General features: G+C 37.8%; 1 protein-coding gene across 4 annotated transcripts in view; it reads right to left on the bottom strand.

Annotated features, from left to right (window-relative positions):
• The window catches only part of camsap3 (calmodulin regulated spectrin-associated protein family, member 3), a 51,333-nt gene that overhangs the window by 2,858 nt on the left and 23,573 nt on the right, over positions 1-24,902 (bottom strand). Inside the window, exons 3-16 of one of the 4 annotated variants that reach the window (XM_048188605.1) lie at positions 9,495-9,635; positions 7,940-8,026; positions 7,692-7,724; positions 6,670-6,808; positions 6,453-6,592; positions 5,214-5,307; positions 5,054-5,087; positions 4,755-4,819; positions 4,508-4,580; positions 2,371-4,423; positions 2,161-2,285; positions 503-789; positions 320-413; positions 107-219 (exon numbers count right to left, since the gene is read on the bottom strand). In XM_048188605.1, coding sequence (XP_048044562.1) covers positions 107-219; positions 320-413; positions 503-789; positions 2,161-2,285; positions 2,371-4,423; positions 4,508-4,580; positions 4,755-4,819; positions 5,054-5,087; positions 5,214-5,307; positions 6,453-6,592; positions 6,670-6,808; positions 7,692-7,724; positions 7,940-8,026; positions 9,495-9,635 — 3,478 coding nt within the window. The remainder of the gene's footprint in view (positions 1-106; positions 220-319; positions 414-502; positions 790-2,160; positions 2,286-2,370; positions 4,424-4,507; positions 4,581-4,754; positions 4,820-5,053; positions 5,088-5,213; positions 5,308-6,452; positions 6,593-6,669; positions 6,809-7,691; positions 7,725-7,939; positions 8,027-9,494; positions 9,636-24,902) is intronic. The other 3 variants (XM_048188615.1, XM_048188632.1, XM_048188623.1) reach the window with 3 other exon arrangements.

Here is a 24,902-nt window from a genome sequence, read left to right as displayed (position 1 = left end):
TTTTCAACTATGGGTAGCTCACTAAATTTAATACTAGAGGTTGGTCAAATACCTTACTTTAGAGCACCTTAATAATACTGCAAATCATATAATTTTTATAGTTTACCAGTGTATTCTGGGATGGAGGCTGGAGACGAAATAGTAGACGCATTGTCCCATTCCCCATTCTGTGCGGCAAGACGGCCTGGAGATAGCAGTCTGGATGGTGAATGAGAACGACTGTGGAAAGGAATAAATGTTCAGAGATGAGGTCAGAAATGAGGAGCAGATGTTTTCTCAATCAAAATATAAAAAAAAAATATAAAAAAATCAGATTTACCTTGGAGATTTTCTGACAGTTAGCGTCCCATTATCATTGGCCATAGAGGACAGATTCATTGTTGAATGGGAGTAAACTTTATTTAGTCTAGAACCTGAAAGAGAAAAGAGTTGATACATGATATATGGTTTTCCTACAATATCTATGGAAAGGAAGTAAGCTTCCAGATGACCAATGACTTGCCAATAAACCCTTTGGCAGGGCTGCGGGAGAGGTCGGAGTCGTCTCTAAACACCGTTTTGGGCCTCTGCTTTTTGACGCCTCTGACAGTAGTGGGTTTCTGACGGAGGACTTTATCCAGATCCTCCATTATTTTCAACTGATGTCGCCGTTCATATTCCTGACGGGTGAAGTCTCCACGCCGCTGAGGAGTGCCTTCTGGTGGAGGGGTGCGGGGAGGCGGAGGGGTAGAAGGAGTTTTGGGTCTCTCCTCTCCTTTATGGGACCTATCCACTGAAGATGACCTGCTGCTACATTGATAAAGGTACAATGTTGAAAAGAGATTAGCATATAATAAGTGTGATTGTTTGAGAAGGAATGCAAAATTGTTCTTTCGTTGCCTAAACAAAACTTACCACCACATTGCTAGTGGGTGGTGGCCAGGAAATTTCTATGCAGTTGCTAAGGTGTTCTTTCCATGCGCTACTATGCAGTAGGTTATTCTGGGTTGTTGTTAGGGAAGTTACTAACCAAAGTTAAATGAGACCACCCCAAGTCAAGTGATTGTATGTAAACACTAGGGGTGTAACGGTTCAGATTACTCACATTTCGTTTGTATCACTGTTTTAGGGACATGGTTTCAGTATGGTTTGGTATGTGCTATGTTCAGGGAAAAATGGACTACAGTCAAATAAAAATAAGAACAAATAATCAAAGTACAAGCAACAGCACAAATAAATACAACAGAGCTAAAGATAAAATAAACAAAATAAACAGTTATTTTCATGTTATTTATTTAGGTATCAAACAGTAGTTTTCAGGTATAGAAACTGAGTAAAGTAATCAAATGTAAAACATCATTGCAAATAATCTAATGTATAAATTAAACAAAGATGAATCATTATTAAAGTTACAAAAGCTATTCAGTCAAGAGCAGCGAGTGATTTTAAAGAGAACTCAATATTTGCTAGCTGTCTGAGACTCTGCTTTCCGCGTGAGCGCTTCGGTGCACACACAAATCTTCTCACAGCGCATGTGCAAGTTCTCTTTGTCTTGCGCTTGAATGTTTAAATTGCCATGGCTTAAATGAGTTTAGTTTATACACAGATATCAGCGTGTGCTGTTCATGTCTCAACTGTACTCACGCACTATCAACACCTGGGTAATGATGGCATAAATGACTGGTCAAAGAGCATACGGCCCTCGCATTGAAGTTTAGGGGAAGCCAGAATGCGTATCCATCGACGTTATCCTAACTATGTCTGTGTTTTATTTATTTTTAACATACAATATAGATGTGTATTTATCGTCAGATTTGAGATGAACCGTGGTGCAAGTGCGTGCCGAACCGTGGGTGGAGAACAGTACGGTTCGATTTTTTACAGAGAACTGTTACACCCCTTGAAAACACTTATTGGTAATATTCTTCATGCTATTATAATGCTATTATAAGGTTATAACACTGTTATAACTAAGGGTTTTTCCTAAGGTGTTTGTTTCAGCTAGGCATTATTTCCACATATGGCTTAGACCCCCTCCTTTAAAAGTATGGTTTTATCATCCAACAAGGCTAATCTCTTAGAAAGTAAAATCACACATCTCCTCAATAAGTTTCCTGATTTGTGGTATCATTCATACCACACATCACTGTCACTTTCCAAAGCTTTTGTTTTAAGCCTCACCTTGCCCCCCTCTCTCTTTCTTGCTCCTGTCTTCTTCTCTTTATCTCTTCTGCTCTCTTTTGTTGTTTCTCAAGTAATGCAGCTCTTCTCTTCTCCATCTCATCCTCGGGTCGAGCTTCATCCTGCTACAGAGACAGTTTCAGACAGTTAAATGAATGCAACACCTTTTAGGCTAAACATCTCCAATTTTACATTTGCTTCTCCCCTAACCTTGAAGAAGAATCCAACTCCACCCCTCATTTCTGGCTCTGTTTGGTCGCTCATTGAGTCTGAGAAGATATCCTGGCTCTGATCTGCATCTTCACCCTCTAACGCTTTGAGAGAGGACAGTGAAATCTCGATAAGGCTACTGCGCTTGCCGTTGAAACCCGCTGCAGGAATGTCACTCTCAAAAGAGCACTCGGAAGGAGCGCCCGAGCTGCCACCACCACCCTGACGCTCCCTATGGGGCAAAACTTGTGACGATCCACCCTCCAGTTCCATACTGAAGATTGTATGGTCCTCACTGGAACCGGTGTCTGAGAAGTTGTCCTCTGGTCTGGACAGGGATGAAGCTGAGCGGGACTCACTCTGAGTGGGTGTACCTATGTTGAAAGTGGACGAGTTCTGGTCCCTGTATTGCCATGGAGACACTCTTCGTAAGTGAGGAATGCTGTCCACATTTTGAGCAGCAGTTATGACTCGTGTGGAAACGGGCGTCTTGAGCTCTGCAGGTCGAGGGTGGTGAGGCAGTTTGGGGCTCTTCGGAGGTGCAGACTGTGCCCTACGGTGGGACGCAGGAGATTTTGGGGGAGCGGTCTGACTTGACATCTTGCGAGATGGGGAAGGAGAGGAGGAGGTAGAGGGCAGGTCACGATTGGACTCTCTTGACAAACGAGAAGGTGCAGTTGTTGAGGGTTTGGAGGTGGGTGGGATGACCCAAGCTTGGTTGTTAGGAGCTGCCTTCTTCTTCATCAGCTGGTTCTGCTGGTCCGAGAGGCGCTGCATATCACTTTGTAGAGAATTGAGAGCAGCGCTTAGTTTAGATACAGCGTTGTTGTAATCACCCAGTGGGGCCGTGCCTTTCCCTCCAGGAATTCCTACTCCAGATCTGTCTTTCTCTATTGGAATGTCCTGCTGGACAGTGGGCTTGATATTTCCCTCTTCTTCTATCGAAGGCCTCTTTTTCAACTGTGCCTCCTGTTGCTCCTCCTGCTGCTCCTCTCTCTCCAAGCGTGCCAGTTTCTCCTCCAGCGCCAAACGGCTGAGGTCATCTTCTATGGACGAGGTGCCAGCCTCCCCCTGACGTCCTTCCTCACCATCCCCATCCTCCTGCTCCTTCTTTAACTGTAGGAAGGCACTTTTTCCCAGCCGTTGCCGGTGTTTGGCAAAGATGGCTTCTATACGCTTCTTTTGAGCCTCAATGGCCTTCCGTTTCTCCTCCAGCCTCGCCCCCAGTTCTGACATTTCAGTGCTGAGAGCAGGACTCTTACTAGGACTCTCCTCTGATTTCTTTGCCCATGTAGTCATTTGTGGGGCCTGTGGCTCATTGGTTCGTACCTGCTCTGGAACCAGTTTCTTCTTCCGTTCAGCGAAATTGGTCATCTTCACACCGCTATCAGGTGTCTCTTCACCACGTGATCGAGATATGTGAGGGCCTGAAGCGGGTGTGGCAGGGGTGGAGTGGGTTTTTGGAAGATCTTCCGAGGCATCAGAATCTACGCTTCCATCTCTTAACACGGAGTCGTCATCTCTGGATCCTTCTGAGGGGTGTCTGGTGCGGCTGGGCTCTGGTGGGACTCCTGAGGATCGGTGGTAGAGCATTCCTGAGCGAGATGGGGCTGAAGAGCTGAGAGTCGCTGGGCTGCCATTGTGTCTAGCGTTTGCTGGATCATCTGGTGAATGCAGAAAGAAACCATCGGGTGCCCCGTCAGGGTGAAGACGAGGTTCCATCTTCTCTTCATTGTGAATGATCTGCAGTGCCTCTTCAATTGTTGGTAGCTCTCCTGTCTCACTCTCATCAATGCCGTTCTCCTCAGCTAACATTGGACGAGTCCGAGTGGCCCAGGAAGCTCTTTGAGGGCCATTGGGCCCAGTGGGCTTACTCAGGAAGTGGCTGAGGTCCTCTGGAGGTGTGTAGGGGACACGGGTCATGGATTGACCAGTAGGGTTGAGATTGTCCGAGCTGACAGATCGAGTTATAACAGGGTTCCCCATCACAATGTCAACATCACTGTCCAGACCAAAAGGGATACTGAAGGACACCGCAGAGGACAGTGGACGGCTGAAGAGCATGAAAAAGATTAATGCAGAAATCCAGAAATGATTAAGAAAAGTGAAATGCATAAACCACATTGAGGTACCTTACCTAAGAGGTTTCTTAGTCCATGTTCGTCCTGCTGCCTCTACATGAGACATTGAGGTAGACTGAGTCAGAGATCCTGATCATAGAGACAACACACACATGACTAGGTAACAAATACAACATGCAAACACAGACCATGTGATTGATGAACAAAAATAAACACAGCATGTACACGTATACAACACAAAGAATGGAACAGACACATAATGGCAGCTGATGACTTGGGACACAGAGACTGTGTTTTCCTCACCTGTTGCTGCAGTCACAGGAGAAGAGATGGGCAGGAAAGGCTTTTTGAAGATAGAGGGAGAACCGCTGGCACATAAAAGACAAATGAACCATGTTAGGTTTCGGCTTTGATTTTATGAAGGTTCATTTTGGTGGACATTTTTAAAAACACTGAAAATTCAGATCATTTTAAAATATGATCGGGTATAATTTTGTGTATTCTCAGAGGCAACTCTGACAGTTTAGGACGTCAAATTATAAATATGGCTTTTATACAAACAAAAAAAATGAAAAGAAGAAGCAAAAAAACTTCTGTTTTACCTGTTGCTGGACCCACTGTTGCCATTACTGGTTTCTACAAGAATAGAACAATATTTTTTCTTACACATCCTTTTATAACAGACTGTCACAGAATAATCTAAATCTAAAAGTTATAGTGAAATAAACCATTTATTCATTGAGATTCGAGATGTACACTTACCAGTCAGCTCTGTTTCTTGCAGGGGCTGAACAAACTCTGGCTTTGAGACTTCAAACCAATACAAGAGCTCTGCCAGAAAGCTTAGTATGTTTGTCTAGAGAGAGAGAGAGAAAAAAATTGCATATAAAAATACCTCAGGAATGCAGACTTTTAAATTAGCATGAAGAGTCTCATCTAGTCTATCCGCATTGTCTTTGAACATTAATGGGGGTGATGAACCTAATTTTCTGAGTAAATCCCAATTTGCATACTATCTTTCCTATATAAAGTGGCTTTGAAGCTTCAAAATCATAAGTTGCAAAAAGTAGATCAACGTGTATGTTGTGTTTTGGTTTCATTTTCACTGATCCCTGTTCTGCTTTACCTGAGTTCTGTTCCCTCGTTAATCTCCTTGGTTGTTAATTAATCCCGTACCTGTTTCTGTTCTAGTTAATTATCTCTCCCCCATGTATATAAGTCCTTAGTTCCCTCAGTTGTTTATTCAGTCTCGTTTATGTGTAGTGGTTGTTAACGCCAGTGTTTCTATTTTTAGTTTAAGTGTTAATAAAAGATTTCTGCGATATTCTCCTGCATTCTCTGCAATCACACGTGACAGGTGCTTGAATGGTGTACTATTTCTGGTGGGTTTTATAAGTATCCATGCCTTCTGGCCTAATAATATTGTCCACAACACCTTGTGCAACACAAGACGACTGGTTTATGACTGGTCACTCATATAGTATAAAGATGCAAATTTACAATGTTGTAGTATGCCCCATAGGACTGCATAATTATGACAAAAATCATAACTGTTGATCATTTTCATTGATATTGCAATCACAATTAAAATACATATTTAAGGTATTTTGATGATCTCATCTCATTATAATCACATCTAGCGAACCCACGGGTGATGTTTCTTCAGCACTTGTTTTAATTTGCCACTAAGAAAAAAATTACAACATAAAACATTTGTGGATTTAATTGATTAAACCTCACTCATTAGGACAGGCCATTGTTACTGCTTGGCCTAAAGACTAATCTAAAGTTGTCTGATTTACCATTGCATAAAAAAAAATAAAAAAAACATGCTTAATTGTGCAGCATTACACGATTTTTGGTGCACTAACCTACTGCATACTTAAAAGCACATACTATAACATAATCAGCACAGTACATTTTCTGTCCTTATTTTACTAACTGTACTACACTATCCAAATTCCCTCTCCTTCTCATGTTTTAATTTAGATTTCTTTATACCTTTAGGTTTGCTGGGCTGTAGAGTAAATCCTCCAACACTAGAGGGCAGCAGCTCTTCAAACAGCTGTCACAGAACTCTCGAATCAGCTGTAGGTTGTACAGGCTGTCAGCCACAGACATGGAGTCCTTCATACATACATCTGAAAGGACAAGGAACTGAAATAAATGTCTTAATCATCTATTCAGTGACAGATGCAGATCTGAGATGTGACCGTACCCTCTAATCTCAGTAGACCAGGACAGTAATAGTGAATAACAGCAGCAATGGCACATCCGTTTGAGAGATCCTTCACTTCATTCACCACAGGAAAACAAGGTTTAAGCTTAGACTGCATCCTGTCCTTCCTGTACCGGATCTGAACAAGAAAAATATTTGGTTGAACTGCAATAATGGAGAGAGTGCTAGGTTGCTTGTTCAACAGTGTTATTGTGAAATTGTTCATTCTTCTCAGACAATGCATTTGTTAAACAGTAACAGAACACTATTACAAATCTGTTATCCATTTTATGCAACTGCAAAAAGATGGAATCATGTCTATACCCAAGATACAAACACTAAATGAAAAATGCATACAAATGACAATAAGAGACGGCAATAAATGTTTAAAAGAAAAAAACCCCCCTGAAAGAATCCATGCAAACAGCGCATGAGTAAAAGTGAACAGCAAGGACGTTGTGATTGGAAAGTGGGACAGCAAACACTCAAGAGACTTAGTCTTCAACAGGTCAAAGCAAAGAACAGAGGCAGCTGTGTGAACAGCCAACACCTGATACATCAATAGAGACCTTTTCTACTTTATACACACAACATACACTAGCAGATTGCACTAATATTACAAAGACACACTATATTCACTTAACCACCAAATACTATGGTACCCTAACCTACAATTTACATGTCATGCCATGTTTATATCTGGTTTATTTTTTGTAATGCAAATGATGATGCAGGATGTTGAGACAATGAATACAACTCTTTTAATCTGGTAATAATCTGATACTGCCTTTGACTTTGTGGTTCATTCAATATTTGAATATATCAGCATACATAATTTTTGTCCATGTTATAAGATCGGGGATCCTAAAATTGAGACCTGATTTAAAGTAGGTGAATGGAATCAAATTCCATCTATGTAACCTTAGCAGTCAGCAGGGGGCGAAATAGGACAGCATTATATGGATTTAGGACAGGAAAATGGAGGAAAGTAGGGTGGAATGGAAGACGAGAGAGAGACTTACAGGAACAAGTTTCCAGTACCAGCGGGTGGGACACTGTCAGAAAGAAGTGAAGGAACATGAGAAGAGAAAGAGGCAGGAGAAGAAGTGAGAAGAAGCAGGAGGATAGGATAGGTATTTAGACAGCAAAGCAGACCTTGAGGAAATGAGTGACTGTTTTTGTAGAGGCGTAGGGGTCAAGTTATCGTACACAAGTGCCCTTTGAGCTTTTTGTGAGCTAGTCTGAATGTTTGTTTATGAGTGTTTCTTACCGAAGGCTGAACAGGCTGTGGTTCAGTACTAGGCTGAGATGCATCGTTTTGTGTACCTTCTGTTTGTTCCTTCAATTTTTGATTCAGCTACACAAGAGCAAAACAAAAAAAACATGTTATGACAATGAAATGACATCAAAAGTAAAAATCAAAGTAGTCCATACAACTTTATTTGCTGAAGACCACACCCACAGAGTCTTTTGTGAAGGTGTTCAACAGGGTTTTATTTTAGGACCAGTAATATTGTGTACTGTATTATGGGTTAGCAAGTACATGTAAACAGGGAAGTATATATGCTACAGGTATAGTTCACTCCAAAATGACAATTCTGCTATTTACTCACATTCATTTTGCTCCAAACCTGTTTGACTATCTTTCCTCTATGGAACACGAGTTCAATAGAATATTCAAGGTGTTTTTCCATACAATGAAAGTGAAAGGGGAAAGAGCTCTTAATCTCCAAAAGGACAAAAATGCACTATAAAAGTAGTATAAACGTTTCTGAAGCAATGTGATAGCTTAGTTTGAAAGTTACTACTTAGAGACATAACAATGTTCCCCTCCTTAAAAATTGGATTATCGTATATTATGGTAAACATCTTCTTTTGTGCTCCACAGAAGTCAGTCATGGAGGTTTGGAACAACATGAGTGTGAGTGAGTAAATTAAGTAATTGATGAGGGCATTGTGAATGACAGTTTTAGATTGGTCTATGGGCTAATTTGAGTTTATGAGAGTTGCTTAATCTTCAAGAAATGGTGTCCCTAGTGAAAAATAAATATACTAAAATGTATTTGAAATACATTTATTTTGCGCTAAGTATACTACAAATACATTGACATATGTACTTAATAATACTTAATAAAAATATCCTGCAATTGTACTTTTGGTATAGTGAACTGGTATACTTAAAGTCTGCTAAATTAAAACAACTCATTTGTACTTAATGCACTTTAATTGTCTGGAAGTAGTGCTGAAGTCCAAATACAAATATACTTGTTTGTGCTAAAGTGGAACTATTGCAAGTATAGTTTAGGGTACACTTTTATGTCTTGCATTTAAAAACAGTTATTATTTAAATGTCATACAATCCTCATCAGTAGTGACATTAAAACACATTTTAGCCTTCATATTAAGAAATGTGCATTGTGAACAAGAAGTACTCAAGTAGTAGTACAAGTAGTGAACAAGTAGTAGTATTTTGGTAACACTTTACAATAAGGTTCATTAGTTAACTACATTAGTTAACATGAACTAATAATGAACTGCACTTCTACAGCATTTATTAATCTTTGTTAAATGTTAATGTTAATTAACATTTACTAATATATTTAAAATCTTGTTAACAGTTAATGCACTGTGAACTAACATGAACAAACAATGAACAACTGTATTTTCATTATCTAACATAAATGAAGATTAGTAAATACAGTAACAAATGTATTGCTCATGGTTAGTTCATACATTAACTAATGAACCTTATTGTAAAGTGTTACCTGTATTTTAAATATATTACTTTTTTACTAGAGGTAGCTGTGGTTCTTTACAAGACTCACTGTGTTCACCCAGTAAAGCAAGGCTCTGTCCCAGGTTGCATCTGTACCCAGCAGCTCCGATCCGCCACTCGCCAAGACTGTGCTCACCGTCTCCATGGCACCCACTGCCATTAAGGCATCTATCAACTCCAAGTGGGCACTCTAAACGAATCAGAGGAAACAAACAGGACTGTCAGAGCACTGAGAAAACCCAGCTGTCATTACGAATACTGGTCTAATGCGCTTAATGTAATAACGCTGTCTAGTAACATTCAGAACAGTTCAAGAAAGCAAGACCTAATGGTACAGGACATAAGAGTCTCTATTAAAGATATAAGAAACGTTTTTGTTTTCTGCACAAGTGTGGGTGACACTCAAGAAAGAGATACAGTACATAAAGTGAATGACTCAGAGCAAAAAAAAATAAAAAATTGTGCCATGATTTACACGCATGAGCATTGTGTTTTGCTGCGTAATGCAATGTTGAAGCACTGTGCAATTAAGCACCAAGAAATGGATCAATATTCAGCACTGACTTCCTGTTGTTTCTTTTCTTTTTTGAAGTGTTGCAGCAATATTGTTCCCCTGCCTCCTCCTCTTCTCTCCCTCTCTCGTTGATATATTGCAGTATGACTCATGTGTGACAGGATACAGGGCAGCGCTGCAGAACAGCTCAATAGGGACTGCAAATCCAAACTCAGTGCATGTGTGTATGTGTGTGTTACACTTTCTCAATGTGAGTGTGCGAAGAATACTCACAACGAGGGAACTTGTCAACAATACTGGAACCTTGGGACCAAATTTCTACTAAAAGTCAAAATGATGCTTAATGAAGACCGTCTGCATGTCTGCATCTTGGTCAAACTGGCCATTTTGGTGATGTATTCAGTTAAAATTAAATCAGTTTGGACTAATAATAATAATAATAATAATATCACATCATATCATATAATTTCTGGTGGTATTGAAATTTCAATAAAGAATCATGACACTATTATTGGTATCAACTACTAATATTTTGGTATCATCATTTGGTTCCCTTATTGCAAACTCATCTTCCTTACACTGACAGGGTCTGATAACAACAACATCCCAGAGGATGTAATAGAAACAATAACAATACAGCGGACACAGATGATGAGTGCTGTTCTTCATCCTCCCAGCCCATTAAAGTGAGGCAGCTCATGACCAAGCCCATTAAAAACAACCCAACTACATTATCAGCTCAGTCACGGAGAGCACCTTAGCTGTGATAAGAGGGTTAAGCCATTAACTACTCTCTGCACTTCAACCACGGGACGTTTACTACCCTCGTCTCAAACCACTGAGAGTGTCAGTCTGGTCAATATAGGAAATGTATAGGTGAACTGCACAAAATTGGTCTAAAGCCGGGGACACACTTAACGATTAGCTGAAACATTCTAAGACTGAACTGAACACACATACCGATTGTTTCCTTCGACTGGAGCCGATTTATATACTTACACATGGAATTTGAACACCGACTGTAATCGCAGACTGAACGCAACTGGCTCTGACTGGACGCGTTTGAGCGCGATCAGTCATAAGTATCAATTTATATTCATAATCGGCCTTACAATCGTTAAGTGTGTGTGCGGCTTTAGTCATATTTTGTATAATAATAATACAAAGTATAAATAATTACATTGATGCTGAATTTAATAAAAAAAAAAAAAACAGTAATTTCTTTGCACTAAAAACGTACCACCAGTTTCATAGAAAAGGCTTAAGCCTAGTCCCTATAAACTAAAATGCATTATTGCGCCGTCTTAACTGAAAGCAAATTGCACTGACATATCTTAAGATGTCAGTGCCATTGTTTTGTCTCAATATACACATCAGTAATGTTTTTTTTTTCTAAGGCACATGGAGCCACTTTATATTAAGTGGCCTTAACTACTATGTACTTACATTTAAATTAATCATTTGATACAATGCACTTATTGTGTACATACATGTTTTTACATTGTACCTATATTTTAAAAAAAACTGCATGTAATTACATCTGTAATTAATTTCTGAAATTACATTTATAATTACACTGTTGATCCATCCCTTAACCTTTATCCATACCCTTAAACCTACCCATACCACCAAAGCACCATAGTACCTAACCTTACTCCCACCTCAATAGCAGCAAAAGTGTTTTGCAATTCAATATGAACCCAATAAGTACATTGTAATTTTTTGATGTAAGTACATAGTAGTTAAGGCCACTTAATATAAAGTGGGACCAGGCACATTTATAAAAGCTACCTAACTCAACTAAGGCTTAATCCTTAAGCCCTGTATGTGAAACCGAGCCTTTAAAGTCCCCCTGAAATCAAAATTGAAGTTTTTTAGCTTTTAGCATGAATATATTAGCCTTAAAGGATTAGTCCACTTTCAAATAAAATTTTCCTGATAATTTACTCACCCCTATGTTATCCAAGATGTTCATGTCTTTCTTTCTTCAGTCAAAAAGAAATTAAAGGGATAGTTCACCCAAAAATGGTGAATTTGATGTTTATCTGCTTACCCCCAGCGCATCCAAGATGTAGGTGACTTTGTTTCTTCAGTAGAACATAAATGATGATTTTTAACTCCAACTGTTGCGGTCTGTCAGTCAAATAATGGGAGTGAATGGGAACTCGAACAATAAGAGTCGAAAAAACATGCACAGACACATGCACAATGTCCAACTGCGTTCAGCACTCGCTTAGTGAGGTCTGATCACACTCTGACACCGGAAGTGATGTCTAGCACTCATTGAAGTATATACGCGAGAGATCACTGCTGCTGTCAGAGCGCGATCAGACCTCACTAAGCGAGTGCTGAACCGATCGGTTCGTGTCTTAGGACATCAGTGTGTCGTCACGAGCCGCAGAGTTTAATTTGGATTTGTCTATGCATGTTTTTTCGACTCTTATTGTTCGAGTTCCCATCCACTAGCATTATTTGACTGACAGACGGCAACGGTTGGAGTTAAAATCATAATTTGTGTTCTACTGAAGAAACAAAGTCAACTACATCTTGGATGCGCTGATGAAAACATTCCAGGATTTGTCTCCTTATAGTGGACTTCAATGGACTCCAAACGGTTGAAGGTCAAAATTACAGTTTCATTGCAGCTTCAAAGGGCTTTAAACAATACCAGACGAGGAATAAGGGTCTTATCTAGAGAAACGATCGAAAAAAAAAAAATACAACTGTATATGCTTTATAAACACAAATGATCACCTTGCATGTGCTTCCGCTTTCCATGTTCTTCAAAAAGCTTACGCTGTATGTCCTACGCCTTCCCTATTCAATTTACGGAATGAACCCGGCACTACTAAAAACATATTTAAAACAGGTCATGTGACTACAGTGGTTCAACCTTAATGTTATAAAGTGATGAGAACACTTTTTTGTGTCAAAAAAACTAAATAACGACTTTATTCAACAGTATCTAGTGATGGGCGATTTCAAAACACTGCTTCATGAAGCTTCAAAGCTTTACGAATCTTTTGTTTCATATCAGTGGTTTGGAGCGTGTATCAAATGATCACAAACTGCCAAAGTCACATGATTTCAGTAAACGAGGCTTTGTTACATTAAAGTGATTCGAAATTTCAATGGTTCACGTGACTTTGGCAGTTTGATACACAATCTGAACCACTGATTTGAATCAAAAGATTCGTAAAGCTTCGAAGCTTCATGAAGCAGTGTTTTGAAATCGCCCGTCACTAGATATTGTTGAATAAAGTCGTTATTTTGTTTTTTTGGTGCACAAAAAGTATTCTCGTCGCTTCATAACATTAAGGTTGAACCACTGTGGTCACGTGAACTGTTTTAAATATGTCTTTAGTAGCTTTCTGGGCATTTGAAAGTGTTAATTATCTTGCTGTCAATGGAGGCCTCACTGAGCCATCAGATTTCATCAAAAATATCTTAATTTGTGTTCTGAAGATGAATGAAGGTCTTACAGGTTTGGAACGACATGAGGGTGAGTAATTAATGACTGAATTTTCATTTTTGGGTGAACTAACCCTTTAAGGTTATGAATAAGGCGGTGTTTCAAAACGATGGCAAAATTCATATTTAGGAGATATAAGCATTCAAAACTTACAGTCTCTCACTTCCGCTAAAATGGATCACTGATTTTCATGACATCACATCGCACTTCAGCTTCTCATCAAATCTTCTGTCCAATCAAATGCTCTCTAGAATCTAAAGTGTCCCGCCCGCTACACTATAAATATACACTGAAGCTGAGGCTGAAATCAGTCACTGGTTCGATGTTCACACATTTACTATTTTCTATATGGTGAATGGCACATAGTGCACTATATAGGGGATAGAGAAGTGTAAATATGCTTTCCATTGAGGCGAATGAAGTTAGTTTCATGTGAACCTCCGCAGCGAGCACACATTCTGCTACGGCCCAAGGAGTTGACTATATACATTTTCTTTTCATTTTGGATAAAAATAAGACCCAGACTTTGTGACATTCATCCATATAGTGTCACAATGGGCACACAATGTCACCGGGCAGATTCTCTTAAGACTAGGGGACATTTGAATCAATATGAGAGAATGCTCTTTCCACAGTCAAAATCAGCCAGAGGGTGAGTTTTTACAGTAAAGACAGGACGTTTTCCAAGGACAAAACCAACAGACTTCCTCTTGGTTTAAGACTGAGACAAACAAGGCCAAAGCCAATCATTCACTATCAGCTGGTGCAATGCCAGACGTTTTCTGACTTCTGTTCATGCTTTTAAAGATGAAAACAAAAGATAGTCAATAGAACGCACGTTGCCTTCGACAGTTCTATTATCCATTACCGTTTCGTGAAAATGAATTTCTTCACCTGAATGTCTTCACTGCCTTTTTTCTGTATTGGCCACGCTTAGTCTGCTATAATCATTAACTCTCAAACAGTCAAACAGGTCAGAAGAACACATTCCCTTATGTGGCCCGCCTCTCTACCATACACGGCTAATGCTAATCTGTCCTATCCAGTGTCTTCCCCTTACACGCAACACAGGCAGCTTTCATCCTTTGCAGCCACCCATTAATGCGTTTATCCTGTCCAGTACAGTGACACACAGTGGTGTGTTTCCGAGCGTGAACTGAAGTGCTGACCTCTGCAGAGCACCGAGGGAGAAGCAGCCCTGTCGGAGAGCATTTATACCTCAGCTTCCAGTGACTGGCTCAGCCAGGGGGCCCATGTTTGTGAGGATAAGCCACAGTGGGAGGGTTTCAGCCGATTGCTGTGCTGGTTTAAGAACAGATGTTCTGGTGCAAAGTGAAACGGGAAGACAACGGAAGTGTCGGTTTTAGTGACGATAAAAATGCCAGAGATCATTCTGGAATGCATAAATTGGCAACAGTGTAGCTGAGGACACAACAAAAGCTGTTGGGCAGCTGTTACATGCTGTTTGGTAAGATGGAAGAAACAGGGAAAGAAACTCAGACAAAAAGGGGAAAAAGTAATATTTACACTACAGTTTCAAAAGTTTGGGAAAAGTAAGACTTTAATTTTTTTTATTATTCAAAAAGGATGCTGAATCAAAAATAACGGTAAGACATTTATACACTCTAAAAACATTTATACGCTCTAAAAAATGCTGGGTTGAAAATGGACAAACCCAGTGTTTCCGAACATTTAACCCAGCGGTTGATTTAAATGTTTGCCAACTATTCTTTAAAAATTAAAATATGCCTGAAATGAACCCAAAAATAGGCTGAAAATCAGACACAAATACTAGAGGCAACAATAGAGGGTATGCATGTGACGTCACCGTCGCCGTTAGGACTGCGGTCACGCCCACTGAGTGGCAAAAGACTGAATAGCAGCTTTGGTTTTCAGCGTGAATGTCGCGAAAAACACTCAAAACACTTCCAAAACGGGAAAGAGCTTTGTGATTGACTGTACAAATAGCTTTGACACATAACCTGAGGTATATTTTAAAGACTGCCGAAAGCTACAGAAAAAAAAAGCAAATGGATCACTGAAGTTCACAGAAACAGCTGGACTCCAGCAGAGAAACATGTTTTAGTTATCATTTTGTATCAAATTGTTGGATTTTGAGGTAAAATCATACCGTATATATTGTATTGTTACATATTATGTTGACAACTCATCAATTAAATATTTTCCATCTTATATTCTGCATAATTTGGTGTTTTTAAATAAACAACACTGACAAAAACTATACTATAAAACTATATATGTTTTAGGGCTAGACAATATGATGATATAACATTGATATATGTGATTATTGGATTTAAACCTACCTATATTGTAGTTATATAAAATATTCACAGGCAGATTTGCTTTATGTATTTCCCCGCTGTCGAAATCAGGCATATATAAATGTCAGGAAACACGATTCCTGGCTGCATGTCAATATCCATGGATTAGGTTTATTTGACGTGTCATAAGGAACATTTTCGAGCCCAACCTTTAGAGTAATCGTTTGTTTTACTCGCGTTTTCGCAGTTTCTCCTATTAAATCCAGTCACGCAGCAGGTTCTTTTGCCACTCAGTCCAGCTGAGGGAGTGCGTTCCGGCGGGAAAGTGACGTCGATGCATACCCTCTATAATAAATCAAAAGGAGATCATTTAATAATAAGCAATTTAATAAATGTTTTTTTAATTATTGATTAAACTTATTAATAATATTCATTTATTTAACATGAATTGTCAATTTGCAACATATTTTAGGTTCATTTTAAGTAAGCAATACAGTATTTAAAAAAAATAAATAAATAAATAGTTAAATAAAACTACACAGCAGGCTGGGCAAACATTTAACCCAACTGCTCGGTTAAAACAACCCAATCGCTGGGTTTGTCCATTTTCAACCCAACTTGGGTTGTTTTTAACCCAGCATTTTTTAGAGTGTAACATTACAAAATATTTCAAACAAATGCTGTTCTTTTGAACTTTCTATTCATCAAAGAATCTATTCCTTAAAAAAATTTATTTAAACATTGATCATAATAAGAATTTTTTTCTTGAGCACCAAATCAGCATTTTAGAATGATTTCTGAACAATCATGTGACACTGAAGACTGGGGGATTATATAAAACATATGTAATTAAAAAAACATTTAAAAAACCTGACCAAATCCAAACTTTTGAACAGTAGTGCATATATTTATTGTATATTTTGGCTAATTTGACAATGCTTATAGCAGAAAATAAGAGTGCACTACAGTCCCAGTTCACACATTTACAATGTTAAAAAACATTCCAAAGAATTCAGTCCAAAATAAGTGAAAGATTCTGCGGTTTCTGTTTGATCAGTAAGAAACTACAAACCGTACTGCAGAGGTCACAAGCTCTGCTCTGTTATGTGGTATAGTAATTATACTGAGGAGGGAGTGGAGAGCAGTTCATGACAAAAGAGAGGAATGAAAGCGAGAGGAGACGGGAGGGGGGGGCTTGGATTTCCCGTCCCGACTCTCCAGGACTCGCTAAGCCGAATCACAAGTTTCCCTAATGAGAAGGGAGCGGGACCAACAGTGGAACACAGAGCTCATCCAGCCTGCCAAATCACCATAACAACCAGCGTGACCCATAATGCACCTCACCACAGCTTCGAGCGCTGAGGCTAGAAATCCTGAGGTAACACGGCACTACTCTTAATGACATTCTGCTGTCACCACAAACCCGGGCAGTCCTGTGACAACTGCCAAAATACTCCACTGGAAGGACAAGGCAAAAGTTCACTGTGGGAGAAAATTGACTCTTATTCTAACCCCCGGCCCTCGGTGTCCCACAAACAGTAGGATAAGAGAGCCGGGGGCACAGCAGGGGTGATTTACAGGAAGCCCTGCAGCCCTGGATGGTATAAACTCATTCTCTAAGCACAGACATGTAAACAATGCGCCATATACTGAAAACATGTCTAATGTGGAAAGCAAATGTGTTATTAATAAAACCAAACACAAAGCCATGCTAAAATACTGAATACTGCAGTTCCTTGAGTCTCACAGCTGTACAGGAACTTCAGGAAGTAGACGGCAATAATCTGACTTCCAAACTCCCCTGTTCAGGTTACACAAACTCAAGACATTTAATACATGATTTCCCCTAAAAAATCTCAAACAAACAAAACAACAACAGCAGAAATATGAGGCTCTAATGGAACTGCACATATGCAGCATATGTATGGCAATAAATAGACAAACTATTTATAATCAATTATAATCAATGCATTTGGGAGCAATTCGTGAGGCTCAATAAAATAAAATAAAATAAAATAAAATAAAATAAAATAAAATAAAATAAAATAAAATAAAATAAAATAAAATAAAATAAAATAAAATAAAATAAAATAAAATAAAATAAAAAATAAAATAAAATAAAATAAAATAAAATAAAATAAAATAAAATAAAATAAAAAAACTCTCAGATCAGTTCAACATAACAGAGGTGGGTGACATGCCGGGTTGTTAATATTCAGCTGGACGATGACGCTGAGTCTGGATCACAGATTATCGCTAATCTTCACAGATCTTTATCCTCTATGGGGGCTGGGCTCTGCACCGCATCTGAGCAGAAAATGTCAAACCTGCAGAGAGGTGAACAGCCAACCTGGAGGTCAGATCAATGTGTCTCCAGATGTTCCTTCATTCGGAAGAGATTATGTTTCCCCTGTTCCACATAGAGTGAACCCTACAAAAAAGTGCTTTTGCATCAAGTCAAGTCACATTTAGTCACAAGTCAGTGCTTCATCCAATATAGATCAAAAGGAGCTTCACATAAATAAACAGGAAAGTGTTGCAAAATTCACCGATTATGAAATGACATTAATTTCAGCATTATACCAGCTCTACAGAACACAAGTGTCATTATTCAGCTCAATTTAGTTTAAATTCAGTTCAACACGTGTCAATGCTGCAAATTTCATCAATTATGCAAAGATGCCAACACCATGGGACTTTAATTTATACAGTACTGAACAACTGCCATATACAAATACCATTGTATTTACAAGGTACCTGGAGTAAACTATGATATTATCAGGGTGCATGTCCAAACAAATTAATTTAATGAAAGTGCATTACAAGTGTGGCTTTGTCTTTGGCTTGTCCTACAGAATGCAACATTTGCATATGACCATCAAGTTTTATTTATCACTACTTTATGTGCAGGAAGTATTCTGATATGTTGAGTTTTGATACATGCTCATTGCTAAAACGGCTTTGGAACAGCTAAAGTCTGTTTACTGGCCTTGGCTAACATCCTGCTGCGCCTTCATCCTAATACTACATCATGACCCATTTTCATCACGTTGCTACAGCAGCCAGTCAGCCAGCCAGCTGCCCCCACAGCCAGGCCCGGGAAGCGCACCACAAGCAGCCAGACAGCACCAGATGAGCCCAGAGCATCGGCGCCGCTCACCGAGCGCATCGTGACACCAGCAGGGGACCTGCAGCCGGGAGTCCCAGAGCGCTGAACGTTCACCTGCCTCCAGCACCACACAATATTCGGCATCCTCAGAAGAGTCAACACTCAGAGATGGCTCTGTTGGAGAACTGAGGCTGGAACAAATACACAGAATTTAAATTGGGTATAACGGGGGCGAGACAAAGCAAGAATTGGGTCACTGCGGAGAATGGTACCAAAAAAAGAAGCGGTACGACTTGTAGGGCTCTTATCAGGGTCTCTCTTTGCTAAAATTGCAGCCTTTCTAAGCTCTTGCAAAGTCTTCAGTATGACCACTGTCATTATAATCAATGCATCTACGAGCAATTTGTGGGATACTTTGTTTCCAAAACAAAACTAAACTAAACAACACCCCCCCCCCCACAAAAAAAAATATACAAAAAAAATTAGGATTGCAATTATGATGTACATAAAATTGCAGCAACTGTAAGTATAATACGCCAATCGACTATGTTTACAAATTAAATAAATTGTTGCACTGAATGCAATTTACAAATTATTTACACAGAACTTCATTTTGCATGTCTTGTTTTTATTGATAACATCCAAAATTGTCTCACAACTTATAGTAAATATTTGAAAACAAAATTCGTGGTACCCATCGATATGTCGGCTGATTTACACACAGAGAAATTACATTTCTGTTAATACAGCCAAGTGGGCACAGTAATCAGACAACCTTATTAAAGGAATAGCTCACCCCAAATTTTTTTTCTTTTTCATTTCTTACTCACCCTCTGTATTAGTTTCTGTCTTCTGCTGAACACAAAAGAAGATATTTTGAAGAATGTTGGTAATCAAACAGTTGACTGTAGCCATTGACTTCCATAGTAGGAAAAAAATACTATGGAAGTTAATGGGTGCAATCAACTGTTTGATTACCAGCATTCTTCAAAATATCTTCTTTTGTGTTCGGCAGAAGAAAGAAACTCATACAGATTTGGAAAAACATGAGGGTGAGTAAGAAATGAAAAAAAAAAAAAGTTCCTTTTTGGGTGAAAATATCACCTGTCTGATATACTGACCCATCACTAGCCGTGACGTTTATATTTGACAACATTAACGTTTGCTTTTAATGTAAAAATCTCTGAGCCCAAGGAGAATCAAACACACTATTAAAGCACTTCCAGCTGTGAAAAGGACCTTCTCTGACAGGGAGGAAAGTGCTACATCAGTACAAGGTCTGCAATCTTTTGTCTGGTTATTGTTTTAAGGCCTGATCCCTTAACCCTGCCACTATTTGTTAGCCCCTCCACTATGTCTCTCCGCCCACCCCAGTGAGCCCGGGGTTAGCATGCGGTCTTTCAATAACTGTCCTGTCCCTTACAGCTGGATCCACTCAGGGGAATTGCAGGAGAGGGGGAGATGCTTTATGTGCTATAATCCCTGGAAATCAAGCATAAACAGGAGTCGCCCCTCCCCAGAAGCCCCTTCACCTCCAGAAAACATCCCCCAGTGCTGCAACGAAACCATCCCCAGGCTGGTCTAAGAAGGTGAATTGATTGTGACTTTTGGCAGGCCAAAACAGCTTTGATTTCCCATTGATCTGAACCGGTGAACTGTAATGAGTCACCCATGCTCAATATATCACAGATCCATCAGTTGTGTCTCAAAACCTACTGAGGTTCCTACCTAGATAAAATTTTTTGCCATCATAGGCAGCTCCAAACAAAGGCTATCTCAAATTCTAGGTATGGCCTTCTGGATACCTCATTTGGGCCAAAACCTGTGGCAGAATCACGTGTGTTCTTTATTGACTGCAACAAACTCAGTAAATTTCCATCCAAGTTGGCAAACAGCTTTAGAAAACATCAATAAAGAAGTATATTTTCATATTTTTATTTACCATAAGGGACTGTTTAAACCTGGTCACTTCATGCGTTTTCTCTGATTGGATAGCTATCCAGGTGTAAATGCCATCCAAAACAAAAGTTCTGCACCGCATCTTAAAGTTCAACACACAATCATCTTCATTAAAAGTAGTGAGACTAAATGGATCTTTCCAATGCTAATGTCGCTCTTTCTTCACGCCCCCCAGTGGTGAACCATTGAAATTTCAAAATACTAATGATGTAACAAAGCCACATTTACTGAAATCATGTGACTTTGGCAGTTTGATTCACGCTCTGAACCACTGATTCGAAACAAAAGATTCGTAAAGCGTTGAAGCTTCATCACTAGATATTGTTGAATAAAGTCGTTACTTGTTTTTTTTTTTTTTGGAGCACAAAAAGTATTCTCATCACTTCATAATATTAAGGTTGAACCACTGTAGTCACATGAACTGTTTTAAATATGTCTTTAGTTTAGTTTAGTTTAGTTTATTTGAACATGTAAATAAAAAAATATATATACAAACATGCATACATATATAAAATTAAATTAAAATAGCAGCTGAATTTAAATCATATACTTCTCAACACAATCTTCCAAAAATATTATAGAAATTCCCATGTTCAAAAAGGAGTAGGAAGAAGTTCGTAACAAACTTTTCAAGTCCTACCCCATTTCTCTATTTTTATCCTTTAGTTAAATACAAAACAATTTGATACTTCTCTTATACATACATCTTTACATACACCATATATCTACCTACCTTATATTCACATAAACCCATACATTCCCATAGATACAGATGCATACACACACATTCCCTTTTTTTTTTTTTTTTTTTTTTTCTTTTTCTTTTTTTTTTTTTACTAGACTTAACATATAAACCAATGAACCTGTATACACTCCTATCACCTCGAGTCCTTTTCATATTCATTTAATATATTCTGTTTAAATAATCTTTTAAAGTTACTCATTGTTGTACATGATTTTATCTCTTCACTGCAGCTGTTCCATACAGTAACTCCCTTGGTTGAGATGCAGTGATATTTAGAATTTGTTCTTATAAATTTCTTTTTAAATACAAATGTTCCTCTTAAGTGATGTTTGCTCTCTCTCATTTGAAACAACCCTTGAATACTATTCGATAGCTGTTGATTATTTATTTTATACATGATTTGTGCAATTTTAAAGTCAACCATATCTCTGAATTTTAGTGCTTTTAATTTAATAAACAGTGGAGTAGTTGGTGCTCTAAAGGTAGTTTTATTTACAATTCTTAAGGCTCTCTTTTGAAGGATAAATATTGGTTCAGTATTAGTTTTATAAGTGTTTCCCCATACCTCCAAACAGTAAGTGATGTATGGAAGTATGAAGGAACAATACAACATGTACAATGTTTGTTGATTTAATAGATAATTAATTTTATACAATATAGCAATTGATTTAGATATTTTAGCCTTGATATAATGTATATGTGGCTTCCAACATAATTTTTCATCAATTATTACTCCCAAAAATTTAAATTCTTTTACTCTTTCTATCTCAATATCATTTATCATAAGCTTTTTGTTTAAAATTATAGCTCGATTACCAAAAATTATAAATTTAGTTTTACTTAAATTCAGTGTTAGTTTATTTGCATCAAACCAGCTCTTCAGCTTTTGTAATTCATTTTCCACTGTATCCAAGAGTTGTTCCATATTTTCTCCAGAACAGATTAAATTAGTATCATCAGCAAACAAAATGGTTTTCAGTGTTTTTGACACCTCACATACATTATTAATATACAAGTTAAACAACAATGGTCCCAACACTGACCCCTGGGGGACCCCACAAGTAATTTTCTTTGACTTTGAAATATGGTTTTGCAGTTCAACATATTGTTGTCGATTATGTAAGTAGCTATTTAACCAAGAAAGTGCAGTCCCCCTAATTCCATATTTGTGTAATTTCATAATCAAAAAATTGTGGTCTACTGTATCAAATGCTTTCTTAAGATCCAAGAATATCCCTACTGCATATTTTTTTTGTTCTATTGCTGTTGTTATTTCTTCCACAAATTGAATAAGTGCATGTGAGGTTGTCCTATTAGTCCTGAAACCATATTGCTGATCACACAGTATATTATGTTTAGTAATGAAATTATCGAGCCTTTTAGAAAATATTTTTTCTAATATTTTTGAAAATTGGGAGAGCAGTGAAACAGGTCTATAGTTTGAGAGTGTATGTTTTTCACCAGCCTTATATATTGGTATCACTTTTGCCATTTTCATTTTTTCTGGAAAAACTCCAGTTTTCAAAGATTGATTACATACATGCGTTAAAGGTTTAACAACACAACCAATAATACTTTTTATCATAAACATGTCAATACCATTCCAGTCAGTTGACTTTTTACTCTTAAATGTTTTAACAATCTCTATAATTTCTTTTTCATCAGTTTCCTTAACAAACATAGATTCGTTAATATTTACATTGTTGCTTAACACATCATCTATACTGCCGGTCCTTGCAAACCCCTCAGCCAAACCTGGACCAACTCCAACAAAAAAATCATTAAATTCATTTGCAGCCATTGTCATATCCTTAACTTCTATATTATCTTTTGTCAGAAAATAATTATTAACTTCCGTTTTACCTTTTTTATTCTTAATCATTTCATTCAACACTTTCCAAGTATTTCTTAAATTACTTCTATTGTCCTCCAGTAGTTTACTATAATACTTCTTTTTATTGCTTCTCATGATTCTGATTAGTTTGTTTTTATATATCTTATATTTATTTTCTGCTTCTTTTGTCCTCTTCTTTAAAAATTCATTATATAATACATTTTTCTTCTTACATGCATTTAATATTCCATTAGTTAACCATGGTTTTTCATCAGATTTCGGTTTTACTACTTTCTTTACTACAGGAAAGTTTTTTTCATAAAGTGATATTACAACATTCAAAAATGAATCATAGGCTTCATTCACATCATCTACATACACTTTTCCCCAGTCTTGTTTCATTAAATCCTCTTTGAATATATTAATGTTTTCTTGGGTTCTATGTCGAGTCATTATATATATTTTGTTGTCTTTCCTGGTCCTTGTATAGCTATGTATGTTTGCAAAAACTGGCAGATGGTCACTGACATCGTTTATTATTAGACCACTTTCAACTTTATAGTCAATAACGTTGGTAAATATGTTATCAATTAATGTGGCACTATTTATTGTAATCCTGGTTGGTCGAGTGATTGAGGGATACAAACCGGTACTATACATCAAATTAATAAACTCTGTAATTTTGTTGTGTTCTTGTGGGTTGAGCAAATCAATATTGAAGTCTCCGCAAATGAAAACCATTTTTTTATTATTGCTATTACTAAATATTTCTGTTATTTTTCGATTAAACATGTCAATATTTGATCCCGGTTTCCTATAAATGCAACTAATTAAAATGTTTTTAGATTTTTCCATTTCAATTTGTACTGTAATGCATTCCATGATTGTATCTAAAGCAAAAGACATTTTATTAACAATTTTACATTGATATCTTTGGTCAATATATAATGCAACCCCCCCACCTATTGATTGTTTCCTATTGATGATAAACAGTTTGTATCCCTCAATCTCAACCAAATCATGATGTTCTTCTGTGAGCCAAGTTTCTGTTATTGCTATTACTGTGAATTTATTTTCCACTTGTTTTAGGCACTGTTTAATTTTTGAAAAGTTTGCAATAAGGCTCCTACTATTAAAATGTATAATTGATATTGTGCCATCCATTTTTATGTATTTTTTAAACTGCTCAACTGTGTAATATTCACACAGGTTGTGAGTACCAATGTAAAAGTTATTATCTGGGTCAATATCATTTTCAATATCTTGTGGTTTATGTTCTGTATATTTAAAAGTTTCCAAGTTCAGTTGTTCATATTTAACAGATAAGTTTCTGTCCAAGTTTGTCATGGTCATTGTATTTGATAAGTTCAGATCAGTTTGTATTCAGTTACCTTATATAGGCCTATGTTGCTCTCAAATTCATTCCTTCTTCAAACTTATCCAGCTCAGTGATATCACTAATGAAAAGCACTTTCGCTGCCTCAGGTGTCGACCCATGTAGTTTAATAAATATTTTACAATTTCTTGCCCATGTTGCTTGGA

This window comes from Megalobrama amblycephala, linkage group LG1 (genome assembly GCF_018812025.1).
Source record: "Megalobrama amblycephala isolate DHTTF-2021 linkage group LG1, ASM1881202v1, whole genome shotgun sequence".
Lineage (NCBI taxonomy): Eukaryota > Metazoa > Chordata > Actinopteri > Cypriniformes > Xenocyprididae > Megalobrama > Megalobrama amblycephala.
Note: the sequence above shows the minus strand (reverse complement) of the source record. Positions and strands in the feature narration are given on the sequence as shown.